General features: G+C 56.6%; 1 protein-coding gene across 1 annotated transcript; it reads left to right on the top strand.

The window, feature by feature from the left end:
* Positions 1–4534: 4534 nt before the first annotated feature.
* On the top strand, positions 4535–12978 carry MEX3D (mex-3 RNA binding family member D). Its single transcript, XM_066342564.1, has 2 exons — positions 4535–5267; positions 11308–12978. The coding sequence occupies exons 1-2, from the start codon at positions 4673–4675 to the stop codon at positions 12699–12701; spliced, it is 1989 nt and encodes a 662-aa protein (XP_066198661.1). The 5' UTR covers positions 4535–4672; the 3' UTR covers positions 12702–12978.
* Positions 12979–13379: the final 401 nt, after the last annotated feature.

Genomic DNA, 13379 nt, shown 5'->3' with positions numbered 1-13379 from the left:
GGTTGGAGCTCCCACTAGGGTCCAGGCTCTGTTCCTATCCAAAGGTATGTTTCATGACTAATTATTTCTAAGAGCCATTCTCAGAACAGTAGCCTCCAGAGGCACTGAGGGCAGAGGTCATCAGAAAATCCTTTATCCATCCTCTGTAGCTTTAGTTCCTTGGGAGAGGTGTGCCACATTGTGCCTGCTCTTCCTTAACCACCCGCCTGCCTGTGACTGTTGGCAAGAACCCTGGTTGCTTGGTTATTGGCTGAATACACTGGGCAGTCCAGGCTATATGTGGGTATGTGCAGCAGGGGTGAGGGGTGATGTGGGAGCCCCTCAGAGCCATGGGGGGGGGGGGGTTGCTGCCAGCTCAATCATCCAAGGATGCTGGTGCACTTGAACTGACCTCATCCTTCCAAGTCAATCTGAAGTACAAATCCTGAGAACTTTGAAGGCTACCTGAGAGTGTATCAGGGCTGGGGTGCCAGGAAGGCCAGAGTCCCCCCATCTCCAGGATGGTGAGTGGAAGTACTAGCCCCTGTGAGGGCCTGATGTCCCTGGGCCATGAGTCCTGCACTGCCCTCCCCTCAGAGGGCCTGGGTGGAGGGGCTGCAGGGAAGCTGCAGTGGGTGATGAATAACAATGAGGCCACCTCAGACAAGCATGGTTGGAGCCTGGGTTCATTCTGAAGAACAGTGTGTCTGAGCAATACAGGCCTTGCTTGGGTTCCCCAGGCTTGTATCCCATGGTTATCATCAATCCTGGGCTGGGTGATAACAGAATCAGGACAGGCTGTCCTGTCCCAGGGAAGGACAAATTTCCCTGTGGCCCTAAGGGGTACCCTAAGGTGCAGGTCTTTTGACAGTGACAGGTCCCAACACTATTGGCATAAAGCCAGCTGTGGAGCTTTCCAGAAGATTCAGGGCTCCTGCATCTACTAGATGCAGTCCCCACTGCACCCTTGGAACGCCTGGAGATCCAGTGTGTGTGTGGTGGGGGATCTTCAAAAGCAAGCACATAAAGACATCATTGAGCCTGGTCTCAGGGACCTGAACTAGCCCTGCTGCCCCTAGCAATCCCAAGGTGTCCTGCAGCCCCTGGGCCAATGCTAACAGGTCAAGTGGCCATTGTTAGCCTTTCTCCGAACCTAAAGGCTAGTGCAGGAGCTGGGGGAACCTGATTCCTCACCTGCCTGGCCTCCTTAGGTCCTCTATACTCATCCCATAGGTCATCAGGACTTGGTGGCCTGGATCCCCCTCCCCATCCCCACAACATGGAGTCTCCATTTGTGTCTCCCCAGCCCTCCACAAGCGTTCTCTATACTCTGCAGCCAGTCCTTCATACCCGCCAGAACTGTCACCAGCTTCCAGAGGGAAAACTAAGGCTCAGGTTCACTACTTGCCCAGGTGTACCATTTGGAAAGGGTTGGGCCTGCCTGAGAACTTGGGTCTCTGGCCCTGGCTGGTGGCTCAGTGGTAGAGTGTCATCCCGGTGTGTTGATGTTCCAGGTTTTTTTCCCAGTCAGGGCACACAGGAGAAGTGCCCTTCTGTTTTTCACCCCTCCCCCTCACTTCTGTCTCCTGCAGCCATGGCTCAATTGGTGTGAGTTGGCCCTGGGCGCTGAGGATGGTTCTATGGCCTTGGCTCAGGCGCTAGAATAGCTCAGTTGCTGAGCAACGGAGCAATACTCCAAATGGGCAGAGCATCGCCCCTTAGTGGGCTTGCTGGGTGGATCCAGGTCAGGGTGCTTATGGGAGTCTGTCTCTACCTCCCCTCCTCTCACTGAGTTAAAAATGAAAAAAAAGGAACTTGGGTCTCCACAACTCTAGCACCCATGCAGCTGACCATCCATGCCAGACTCTGGCCACCAAAGGCCCTGAGCAGCCACTGAGCTCAGGCCCTCAAAAAGTAGGACAAGGGCCTGGGTCCTAGTGCCTCAATGGTTCTTTGTGAAGATGGAATGCCCCAGCCCTACCATCCTGACATTGCCACCTTTCCAAGCCCAAGGGACCCTTCTGAATTCCTTCCTCTCCCCAGCATGACCCCCAGAGGCAAGGGTGCTGGAATTTGAGCCAACAATTTAGGGGCATCTACACATCTCTTCAATATGCCCAGGCAGGCAGAGGAGCTTTCTGAATCACCCTGCACCTCCACCACAAACCCTGCCTGGGATGCCATCTTACTTGTGCTAACCACCTGTGGCTACTTACTGGAACAAATCACCATAAACTTATGCCTTAAACACATTCATTCTCAGAGTTCTGGGGTCAGAAGTCTAACATGGGCTTCACTGGACTAAACCCAAGTGTAGGCAGGACTGGTCCTTTTAGAGGTTCTAGTGGAGAATTGTTTCCTGCCTTTTTTATCTTCTAGAGGCACCACATCCCTGACTCCTGGCCCCTTCTTCTGCCTTAATAGCCAGCAGTGCACCATCTTCCATCTTTGATTCTGACTATCCTGTCTTCCTCTTATGATGGCTCTGTGATGACACTGGGTCCCCTGGGGAAATCCAAAGTCACCCCATCTCAGGGAACTTGACTTAATCCCATCTGCAAATCCCTTTGCCAAGTGCATGTTTGCAGATCCCATGGATTAGAGATGAATGTCTTTGGGGGCCACTATTCAGCCCACCACAGAGTACATACTCCCACTCAATCTCCCTCATCTCTGCCCCACCTTGGAGTGTGGCCACCATTCATAGCCTCTGAGTCTGAGGAAAGTTTTATCCCTTGGGATTAGATGATCTCCAACATCCTCCGATCACTCAATCAACATGCATTTACAGCAGGGCTGGCTCAGATCTGGTACTCCAAGAGAGGAACTTGGGCTGGATGTGGGCTGGGAGTCAAGAAAGACATTTTAGGGTAGGGGTCAGGCACAGGGACCAAGGCAGAGAGAAGTGAGGCCTTTAACTGGGGGAGAGGTGTCTGCCAGGGAATACAGTATGTGGAAAGAAGGGACTGGAGGTGGATAGTCCCGCCGTGGACAGCTTTGGCTGAGGAATTACATGGAGGGGGAACTTCAAACCGCTGAGGCTGGCAACACACCACGAGAGGGGCCAGCGCATGGCAAAAAGGATCACGCTGCCACCTCTTCCATCTGGAAAGCTCATGCAATTGTTCTGAGATTCCATAGCCCACAAGGGACCTAAGGCACAGTCCCCTTGAAGACTTGGGCAGGCAACCCAACGGGGTTCATCTTGCTCCCAGCCCATTGTCCACGAGAAATCCCACAGGAGAACCAGAGGATTCCTTCACTCCAAAGGAGAAAGGCAGCTGGAGGAACCGCGGGGACGGGGCTTTGGAACTAGGCACACTGGGCTTATCTGGGAGTCCACAGGACAGGACACCATACACCCCAGAAGACGGAGGATCTTCACCTCCAAGGGCTCTGGCTGGTGGAAACCAAGCTGGGAAGCACCGACCACGTGGCGCAATCTTGGGCTCTGGCTGGGTTGTGGGTGCCCATGACCAACTAGGGTCCAGAGTTAGAAGGCCAGCCCAGTTGTGAGAGCCTTGGGGTTAGGGACACCAGCCCTGGGGCAGAAACAGGAGCGAAGTGCTTTGAGGCATAGAGGAGACCCTGGCAAGAGGAAGGCAGGCCTGACCAGGCGGTGGCCAGTGGACAAAGCGTGGGACTGGGTCATGGAGGACACAGGTTCAAAATCCCAAGGTCGCTGGCTTGAGCAAGGGGTCACTGGCTCCTTTGTAGGCCCTCCCCCCCTTCTCCATCAAGGCACTTATGAGAAAGCAATCAATGAGCAACTAAGGTACCACAAGGAAGATTTTTTTTTTAATTTAATTTAATTTTTTTTTTACAGAGACAGAGAGAGGGATAGATAGGGACAGACAGACAGGAACGAAGAGAGATGAGAAGCATCATCAGTTTCTCATTGCGACACCTTAGTTGTTCATTGATTGCTTTCTCATATGTGCCTTGACCGTGGGCCTTCAGCAGACCGAGCAACCCCCTGCTTGAGCCAGTGACCTTGGGTCCAAGCTGGTGAGTTTTGCTCAAACCAGATGAGCCCCGCACTCAAGCAGGCGACCTGGGGTCCAACGCTCTATCCACTGGGCCACCGCTTGGCCAGGCCACAAGGAAGATTTGATGTTTCTCATCTCTCTTCTAACTAATCTGTTCCTCTCTCTCTCTCTCTTAAAAAAAAAAAAAAAAAAGGAAGGCGGGCACTTGCTGCCCGGAGGCGCCGCCGGACCTTACCTGCGGCCACGCCTGCAGCGCCAGACTCACCCGAGCACCCCCCCGGCGAGGGTGGCCCGCGTCCATGTGACCGCGCCCCGCCCCGCCCTACCCCACCCCGCGCCGCCCGCGCGTGCGCCTTGCCCGGCGCCCCATTGTTGGCCGCGCGCGCGTCACGGGGGCGGGGCCGGGGCGGGGCAGGGAGGGCGGCGGGAGGGAAGGAGCGTCCGCGCCGCCGAAAGCCCCGCCGCCTCCGCTACCGCTGCCGCCGCCGCCGCCCAGGAGCGAGCAGAGTCGTGCCGTCGCTGCGCCTCCCGCGGCACCGAGCAGCCCCGCGCCGCCGCGCCCCCGCCGCTCCCGCTCCGCCGCTGGATGCCGGCGGCCGGCGGCCGAGCTATCAGAGGCGGAGGGCGGCGGCGCGGGAGGCGGCGGCGGCGGCGCGGGCTGCCGGCGGCCCAGAGGCAGGGGCGCGGGCCCGAGCGCTAGCGCCATGTCCGGTTCCATCGGCCAGCCCGACGGCAACGGGGGCACGGGCGGCAGCGGGCCCGGGGCGGCGGCCGGCGGAGATCCCAGCCCGGGTTCCCCGCCGCCGCCCGCGCCCGAGGCCGCCGAGGAGGCCGCTCCCGCGCCCCGGCCGCCGCCCGAGCCCGACGACGCGGCCGCCGCGCTGTGCCTGGCTCTGAACCAGCTCTCGGTGCTGGGGCTGGGGGCCGCTGGCGACCAGGACGAGGAGGGAGCGGCCTCGGGCGGCGGAGATGGCGCGGCGGCGGCACGGGTCGCGGACGGTGGGGCCGCAGTGGAGCCTGTGCCCCCCGACGGCCCCGAGGCGGGCGCACTCGTGGTGGCTGTGGCCCCAGGCCCGCTGCCGTTGCTGGAACCCGACGTGAGCCCCCCGCCGCTGCCGCCCCGGCCATCGCCGCCGGATGTGTTCGCGGGCTTCGCACCCCACCCGGCGGCCCTGGGCCCCCCGACGCTGCTGGCCGAGCAGATGAGCGTGATTGGCAGCCGCAAGAAGAGTGTGAACATGACCGAGTGCGTGCCCGTACCCAGCTCCGAGCACGTCGCGGAGATCGTGGGTCGTCAGGGTGAGTGGCTGCCGTCCGGGGCGCAGCCCAGGGGTCCCTGCACCGCTGCTCTGGGGACAGGGCCGCTCCAGTACAGCCCGTGGCCGCCTGCCAGACCCAGGCCACGCCTCTTGTGGGCTCCGGCCTCAGTGGCCGCCTGTGTCTGCTCCTTTGTCCTGCCGTCGGCCGGGAGAGAAAGTTGGGCGAAGCCCACGCTCCTCTCTACCGTGCTCTGGCTCCTCCGCTGCCTTTGTCTGGCTCTTCCAGCCTGGAAAGGCCCCTGTGTGCCCAGGCTCTGGGCCACCCTTTCTTGGGGACCAGGGGCCCGGCTGGATGGTGGACACTCCATATCCAAAACAGGCATGGGGCAGGTCAACTCGGCTTGGGGGATGTGGGGGTGCTTAGGCAGGTTCATGAGAGAAGTTTGGCCCTACAAAGAGGGTGCATCACAACTTGCCAGTCTGGGAACCGGAACCCTGCCTGGGAGGTGAGGGGAAGGACAAGATGAGAGAGGGTCCCCACCCTGCTCTTAGCAGGAGTAGGAATTTTGAGGCAGGTGGAAGGATCAGTTGTAAAAGTGGCTCCTGGGGTCCAGCCCCATGGCCCTAGCCTGGCAGGCAGATAGGTAACAGGCTCAGAGTGTAGGGGGTCCTCTCAGTGGCATTGGTAGAGCGTCTCTGTGGCCGCCCCATTGTTCTCTTTGTTAAGAGAGCCAGGCTGAGATTTGCAGGGTGACATCAGGCTGGCCGCCGCTCATTGGCCCTGGAGCTGTGGGGCGGGCTGAGGGTGGTGGGCAGTGCCCATATACCCACCCACCCTGTTAGCTGCCTGCCCACCCGCCTCAACTTTCTCCTTCTTGCCCACACCTTCCCCCCCCCCCCCCACTGCTGGTCTCCTGTGGTCAGCCAGGTTCTAGAACTTGGGGTGGGGCCAGAGGACACTCAGACTTGGGTGAGGGGGTCCCAGCTTCTGGGCCCTGAGGAACATGAGCTAGAAGAGGGGAGTGGTGGTCTGAATTATAAACTGACCTGTTATCCTCAGCACCACCACAAGCAGAGGACAACAGGGATGCTCTAGACACAGCCCTCTGCTAGTTGCCAGCGGATAGTGTGGCTTTGCCAACAAACCCTCTGGTCATTCATTTGTCCTTTATACATGTGGAGGGCCAGGCATGGTGCTGGGCCTGGGATGCACCATCAGTAGTGAGAGTGAAAGAGGAGGACAGGTTGTCACTCTCTGAGCCCTTCCTGCTGCCTCCAGGGGCAGGCATGGCTACACCCATGCCAGACATTTCCACTTTACCACCCATTTGCCAGCTTCCTATGTAGGCCCCTCACTTTCTTGCACCTGTTCCCCATAACTGGACTGGGACATGTAACAAGATAGTTACCATGTATTAGTGTCCAGAAGCCTGCTGCAGGTGGGCAAGTGTGGATAGCAATGCCTGAGGGCCATTTGCCCAAAATCACTAGGCTGATCTGTTGTGCACTGGAGCAGGAGGGCACATTCTGTGTGAATATGCGTGTCTTGGCATGTGAGGGTCCTTCCAGAGAGGCCTTGTTTTATGTGTTAGGGGTGGTGGTGGGAGTATGCAGAGGGCTTGTGAACCTAAAGCCTCGAGCTGAGTGGTGTGAAGGAGTGAGCCTGGGGTCTCAGGCTCTACTCAACCTTTTGGGTGTGCATTAGTACCAGGTTGTAGGTTGCCAGCCCATATTCTTGGTGATTGTGGACAAAAAAGCAGACTGTAGATACTATGGCAGGAGTCCCCAAACTACGGCCCGTGGGCCGCATGCGGCCTCCTGAGGCCATTTATCTGGCCCCCCGCCACACTTCCAGAAGGGGCACCTCTTTCATTGGTGGTCAGTGAGAGGAGCACATTGACCATCTCATTAGCCAAAAGCAGGCCCATAGTTCCCATTGAAATACTGGTCAGTTTGTTGATTTAAATTTACTTGTTCTTTATTTTAAATATTGTATTTGTTCCCGTTTTGTTTTTTTACTTTAAAATAAGATATGTGCAGTGTGCATAGGGATTTGCCCATAGTTTTTTTATAGTCCGGCCCTCCAATGGTATGAGGAACAGTGAACTGGCCCCCTGTGTAAAAAGATTGGGGACCCCTACACTATGGTGAACCATGCAGACTGGGGTGGCCCTGTAACCCTGAGCAAATGAGAGCCCCTCTAGTGTAATGGGGAGTCAGCATCTCTCTTGGGGTTTTGTGTGGATTGTAAAACACTATTCCTAACTTTAGGCTGGCACCCAATAGCAACACCATGGTGCAGGGTACTGGGGAGGGAGCGTAGACACCAGGACAGGTTGCATTGCTCCAGCTCCAGAACCATCTGTGGTTCCCATCCTCTCCCACCCAGTTCTCAGGTACATCTGGAAGACTACTCAGCCTTGCCCCTTCCCTTCGTCCTATCACGCACCCCATTTTCTACACCCTGTGGTTCCCTGGACAACAAGCCTGCCTCTTCTTTATTGCTCAGGCTTTTCCCAATATAGGGAGCATAGCTTGCCCTCAGTTTCTCACTCTATCCTGTCAAATCCAGGTCCAGGGCTACCTCTCCCCAAGAAGGCACAGAAGGAAAAAGCTGTAAAAGGCAAGGCAGGGCTGGGATTTGATCCCTGGTCTCATTGGCTCTGCCTGCCCTGCAGGGAGCAGGGGTAGGCCAAGGTTGGGGGGAGTAGCACCATTCTGCAGACAGGAAAGGTAGGGAATCCAGAAGGATGTGAAATGGGCTTCTTCCTCCAGCTGGTGCACACTGGCTATGGGGGTGACCTTGGGCCCATGTCCTCCCCCCTTGACATTCATGCTCTGTACTCAGGGTAAGTTCCTGTCTATGTTTGTGACTAGAACTGGGCTTGGTCATGTTGGGTCCTGTTGTACCCACAGGAATAAGAGAAGAAATGATGCTGAAGGGCAGGGTTTAGGCAGCCCCCAGGTCTTCTCCATCTTTGCTGTTGTCAGACTGAGGACAGTGGCCTGGGACTGTCCCCCACTATCTGCTCTTCTCTGCCTCTGAGCCTGGCCCCAACCCTACAGGCAGGAGGTGCCCTTTCTGGCAGCTAGGGACAAGGCTGGGGTGTTGAGATCCATGCCTTGTTGTTTCTGACTACTCACTGTGGGGCATAGAGTTGCCTATGCCTGGGTTGGGGACTCCTTGTGTTGGCAAGTATGGACCTGCCCTGCTTGTGTGTGAGTTTTCCATGTGCCTATGTCACAGACAAGCCCGCTTCCCCCAAACCACCCTACTATGATATAGCCCACCCAGGACTACAGCCCACTTTGGCCCTGCTTAATTATGGGAACTTGTCTTACCTGTGTCCTGCTTCCACAACTCTGTCCCTGCTGTTCTCTCTGCTGGAGCACTTCCTGTCTGTGCCCCCCTTCCCCTCACAGCCTTGAGGTCTTGTTAATAAGTGTAATCTCTAGTCACCTGTGGCGCCTGATTCTCTGAGTGTCCAGTACATGGATATGGCCAGGGGTCATGTGAGTGATGGGAGGCAAGAAGCTGTCCTCATCTACTAGGCTCTCCTAGAAACTGTCAGCCTCCCCGCTTTGAGAGGAGGGTCCAACTATAGTGAACTGGGGTTTGTTTGGGCCTGGGGCAGGACAGCATCAGCCTCGAGGTTGTCACCACATTCCCAAGCATAGCTGGCACCCTGAGTTGGCATCCTGGGGACAAGGCCCAGGAATCTGCATTTCAGCCTGTGCCTACCTATCAGTGGTGGCCCCCAGGGTTCCCCAGGCATGGGGTTCAACTCCCTGCCACCATGCACTCTTGCTGCACTGTCATTCCCACTGGGGCAGGGGTGTGGCCCAGGTCCCTCATGGATCCCAATTTCCAAGATGGGGCAATCCCACCCTCCCAAACTCTTCCCTCTCTCAGCTTCTTGATGTGGGTAGGATTTGGGAGCCAACAGGTCTCTGAAGTACAGTCAGTAAATTGGGCTCCTGGCCACTAAGGGCTCCATGGAGGGCCACCCGAGGGAAAGCTGCATGGTCCCTCTCTTGTGCTAACCATCACATTTGAGTTTCATAGTGTGGCTGTAGGCTTGGCCAGCTCCATGTGCTTGGGATCAAGGCCCACTTCTTCATCTGTGCAAAGGATCAGTGGTGGGTTGGGGGGAGCATCTGTGCCTTCTATCTTTCATCCCAACTTTGGCGAATCCCCTGCCCTTTTTCCAGGCCTCACTTTTCTTAACGTGGCTCTGCTAAAAGCCAACATTTCAGGAGCAGGACGTCTACCTGGGGCTACGTTCTTTGGGTCAGGCACAAATCTGTGAGGCTGAGTGTTTTAGCCCTCCTTTTATAGGTGAGGAAATTGAGGCATAGGAAGGTTCCCTCAAGGGCCAACAGCAGTCCCCAGCTTATAGTTCTTAGAGCACAGTCTCCTGTCCTCAGGGAGTTTAGAAAGTCAGACATGGTATCAGGAGAAACTCTGGAAGTGTGTGCTGGGGCTTGGCCCAGTCAGTGTGGGCTTCCTGGAGGAGGGGGCACCAGACTGCAATTTGATTCAGAGAGGAAAGAGGACTGGGGGTGAAGATAATATTTCAAGTGGGAAAGGTCATGTTGGGGGGACAGCATGGCCAGGGCAAGGGGAGTTTGCCAAATAGGAAGGGAACCATTGCAGCAGGGGTGGAGGCAGCCACAATTCAGGGTGGGTTTGGGGGGCCATAGTGGGTTTAGAGGGTACCATTAAGGCAACACAGCTGTATGTGGGGGGAGGACAGTGGCTAACCACCTAGGAGGTGGGACCTGGAGATGGTAGGAAGGGAACCCCTCCCTCAGAGATGTCTGACCCTGATTCACCTGTCCTACTTCTGTTCAAAGCCCTGGATGGGGGGTGGGGGTGCTGTCTTCCTTGGGATCAGGGTGAGGCTGTCCTTGAATGCCCCCTGCTACCTCTTGGATGAGCAGCTCCCTGGCCTAGGCTGGACAGACATGCAGATCCTCCTAACTTTTTATCTTTCATTATTGTGAAGTTGGCAACACTTTTACTCCTCTCAATGCCACTTTTATATTGACACAATATCCCTATGTCTCTCTAGCTTCCGCAGAGCCTAAGGTTGGGGTTCTCCCAGACTCCTAGGCGTGGACTCAAGATGTCTCAAAAGGCCCACCCTGGAGGTGTGGGTATCAGGGACTTGGGCAGCCATTCCTATCAGAGACCCTGAACAACTGACCCTGCCACTCCACAGGGTGGGACCTCCAGCCCAGGCAGGTTGAAGTCAGTGTCATGTTCCTAAGAGTCCCCTGAGCATCGCTCATATCTTTGGAGGTGTCCTGAGTTCAGACCTAGGAGTCTACATTGGGCTGAGACCTCAGCTCCCCTTGAGCTGGGAGGGTCCCTTGGTCCAAGGAAAATTGCAGGTGGTTTACACAATCAGCCTTGGTTTCCCCACCCATCAGATAGGGATTTGATGTCAGAGGGTCTGTATTCAGGTCCTAGGGCAGACACAATGAACTGAATAGCTTGAAACAATGGAAATTCTCTCACAGTTTGGAGATTGGAAATCTGAAATCAAAGTGTTGGCAGAGCTGTGCTCCCTCTAGAGGCTCTAGGGACACTGTGTCCCATGCTCGCTCTCCCAGCTTCTAGTAGCTGCCAGCAGTGCTTGGTGTCTCTTGGCTTATAACCATGCACTGCAACTCCTGTCTCTCTTGTCACATGGCCATCTCCTCTGTGTGTCCCTCCTCTTGCATTCAGAACCCACCCTATACCAATGTGACCTCATCATAATTAAGTTAAGAGGCTCTATTTCCAAATAAGAACTCATTCTGATGTTCTGGGTGGACATGAGTTTTGGGGGACACTATACAACCCACAACAGAATTCTTGCCTTCTTCATTTTTGCCAACCTAAGGGTGCCAAGGACCAGAGGGAAAACCTAGGGTCTGAGGGTAGGACGTGGAGTGTCTTCAGATTAAACACCGCAGGGTTGTAGCCCACAGATGGGGGCTCCCAGCTGGCTGGCCCCTACAGCCGCTGCCAGGGAAGGACTGTCCTAGGAAGTGGTTTCTGTCCTTACCATGTTCCCCCTACACACACATAGGCTGCAAGATCAAGGCTCTACGCGCCAAGACGAACACATACATCAAGACACCAGTACGTGGGGAAGAACCTGTCTTCATCGTGACCGGCCGCCAAGAAGACGTAGAAATGGCCAAGCGTGAGATTCTGTCTGCCGCTGAGCACTTCTCCGTGATCCGTGCTACGCGCAGCAAGGCTGGTGGGCTGCCTGGCACCACGCAGGGCCCACCCAACCTGCCAGGACAGACCACCATCCAGGTGCGTGTGCCCTACCGCGTGGTGGGGCTTGTGGTGGGGCCCAAGGGCGCCACCATCAAACGTATCCAGCAGCGAACGCACACATACATCGTGACACCTGGACGCGACAAGGAACCAGTGTTCGCAGTGACAGGCATGCCTGAGAATGTAGACCGGGCCCGAGAGGAGATTGAGGCGCACATCACGCTGCGCACTGGCGCCTTCACCGACTCTGGGCCCGACAGCGACTTCCATGCCAATGGCACCGACGTCTGCCTGGACCTGCTCGGGGCAGCTGCAGGCCTCTGGGCCAAGGCCCCCAACCCTGGGCGGCGGCCCCCCTTGCCCACTGCCAGCCTCCGTGGGGACAGTGCCCTGGGTGCCCCAGGGGGTCCCGAGGCCTTCTACCCAGGCAGCCGTGGAGGACCACCAGTGCCGGACACGGGTCCTGCCAGCCCCTATGGCGGCTCAGGCAATGGGGGCTTCACCTTCAGCGGGGATGGCCCAGGGGCCCCCACAGGGCCAACTGCCCCCGAGGACTGTGACTTTGGCTTTGACTTTCTGGCACTGGACTTGACAGTGCCCACAGCAGCCACCATCTGGGCCCCCTTTGAGCGTACTACGCCAGTGCCAGCCTTCAGTGGCTGCTCTGCAGTCAATGGGACCCCTGCGCCACCCACCCCAGGTGTCCGGCGCAGCAGCGGGGCTGGTACCCCGCGACACTCTCCCACACTGCCTGAACCTGGTGGCCTGGGACTGGAGCTCCCAGTGGCCCGCCGTGGCCCCCCTGACCCAGTGGGTGCCCTGCCCTGGAGGCCCCCCCAGGGTTCTCTGTCATCTTTCTCAAGTGGCAGCAGCTTTTCCACAGCCACCTCGCTGCCCAGCAGCTCCTCAGCCTCCTCATGCTCCCCCCTGGACTCAAGCACCTCCGAAAGCAGCCGCAAGCCCTCGGCCACAGCGTCCTCGGGGTCTTCAGCCTCAGTAAGCTCCGCTGCCCCTGGCCCGGCCCCAGTACGGGAGTGTGTGGTGTGCGCAGAGGGCGAGGTGATGGCTGCACTAGTGCCCTGCGGCCACAACCTCTTCTGCATGGACTGCGCTGTGCGCATCTGCGGCAAGAGCGATCCTGAGTGCCCTGCCTGCCGCACCCCTGCCACCCAGGCCATTCATATCTTTTCCTAACAAGTCACCTCGCCGCACCAGCGGCTATGGGGCCATCTGTAGACACCTGGAGTGAGCGTGTGCTCTGAGCTGGGGTGGGGGAAGAGAGGGATGGCCAGCAGGGGACGGAGGGGCAGGTCTGGGGGAGGGAGCAGGGGGCAGTGTGGCCAGTGTTTACAGACGAGCTTTAACTCCGGTCCCAGGCATGGAGACAGCGACCCAGCAGCCCAGTGGCACCTCAATTCTTAAGAAAAAACAGTATTGAGTTGACAGGTTAAAATAAACCAGAGAGAAAAGGTCTGTTGCACTTTTTATTTGAGACACACACACCCCCAGGGTGATCTTTAAAAAAAAAACAAACAAAAAAACCCCCCGATTTTTACAACAATTGGTTGTCCTTCTTTTCTATGAAGTAGATTTCTAATCTCACAGTGTTGTTTTTGTGCAGTCTTAGCCCCTGCAGTAAGTTCCACCAGGAAGATGGTGACATTTTTACTCCCTTTTCACTCCCTTTTTGGGGCTAACCAGTTACCCTTTTGTAGGTCAGCCCCACAAAAGGCCAGAGGGAGTGGGGAACGGGCTCAAGGTGCATCCCAACCAGAAATTTATAACTTTTTTTATTTTTAATTATTAATCCTCTTCTGCTGTGGTTTATGTTGTCCCTTTTTAAATTTTTTTAATTGTTTTTTTAAACTTTTA

This window comes from Saccopteryx leptura, chromosome 1 (genome assembly GCF_036850995.1).
Source record: "Saccopteryx leptura isolate mSacLep1 chromosome 1, mSacLep1_pri_phased_curated, whole genome shotgun sequence".
Taxonomy (NCBI): domain Eukaryota; kingdom Metazoa; phylum Chordata; class Mammalia; order Chiroptera; family Emballonuridae; genus Saccopteryx; species Saccopteryx leptura.
Note: the sequence above shows the minus strand (reverse complement) of the source record. Positions and strands in the feature narration are given on the sequence as shown.

Coding starts and splice junctions, on each gene's coding strand:
- MEX3D (XM_066342564.1), top strand. CDS start 4,673: ATGTCCGGTTCCATCGGCCAGCCCGACGGCAACGGGGGCACGGGCGGC. Junction 5,268..11,307: donor GGAGATCGTGGGTCGTCAGG/GTGAGTGGCTGC, acceptor ACACACACATAG/GCTGCAAGATCAAGGCTCTA.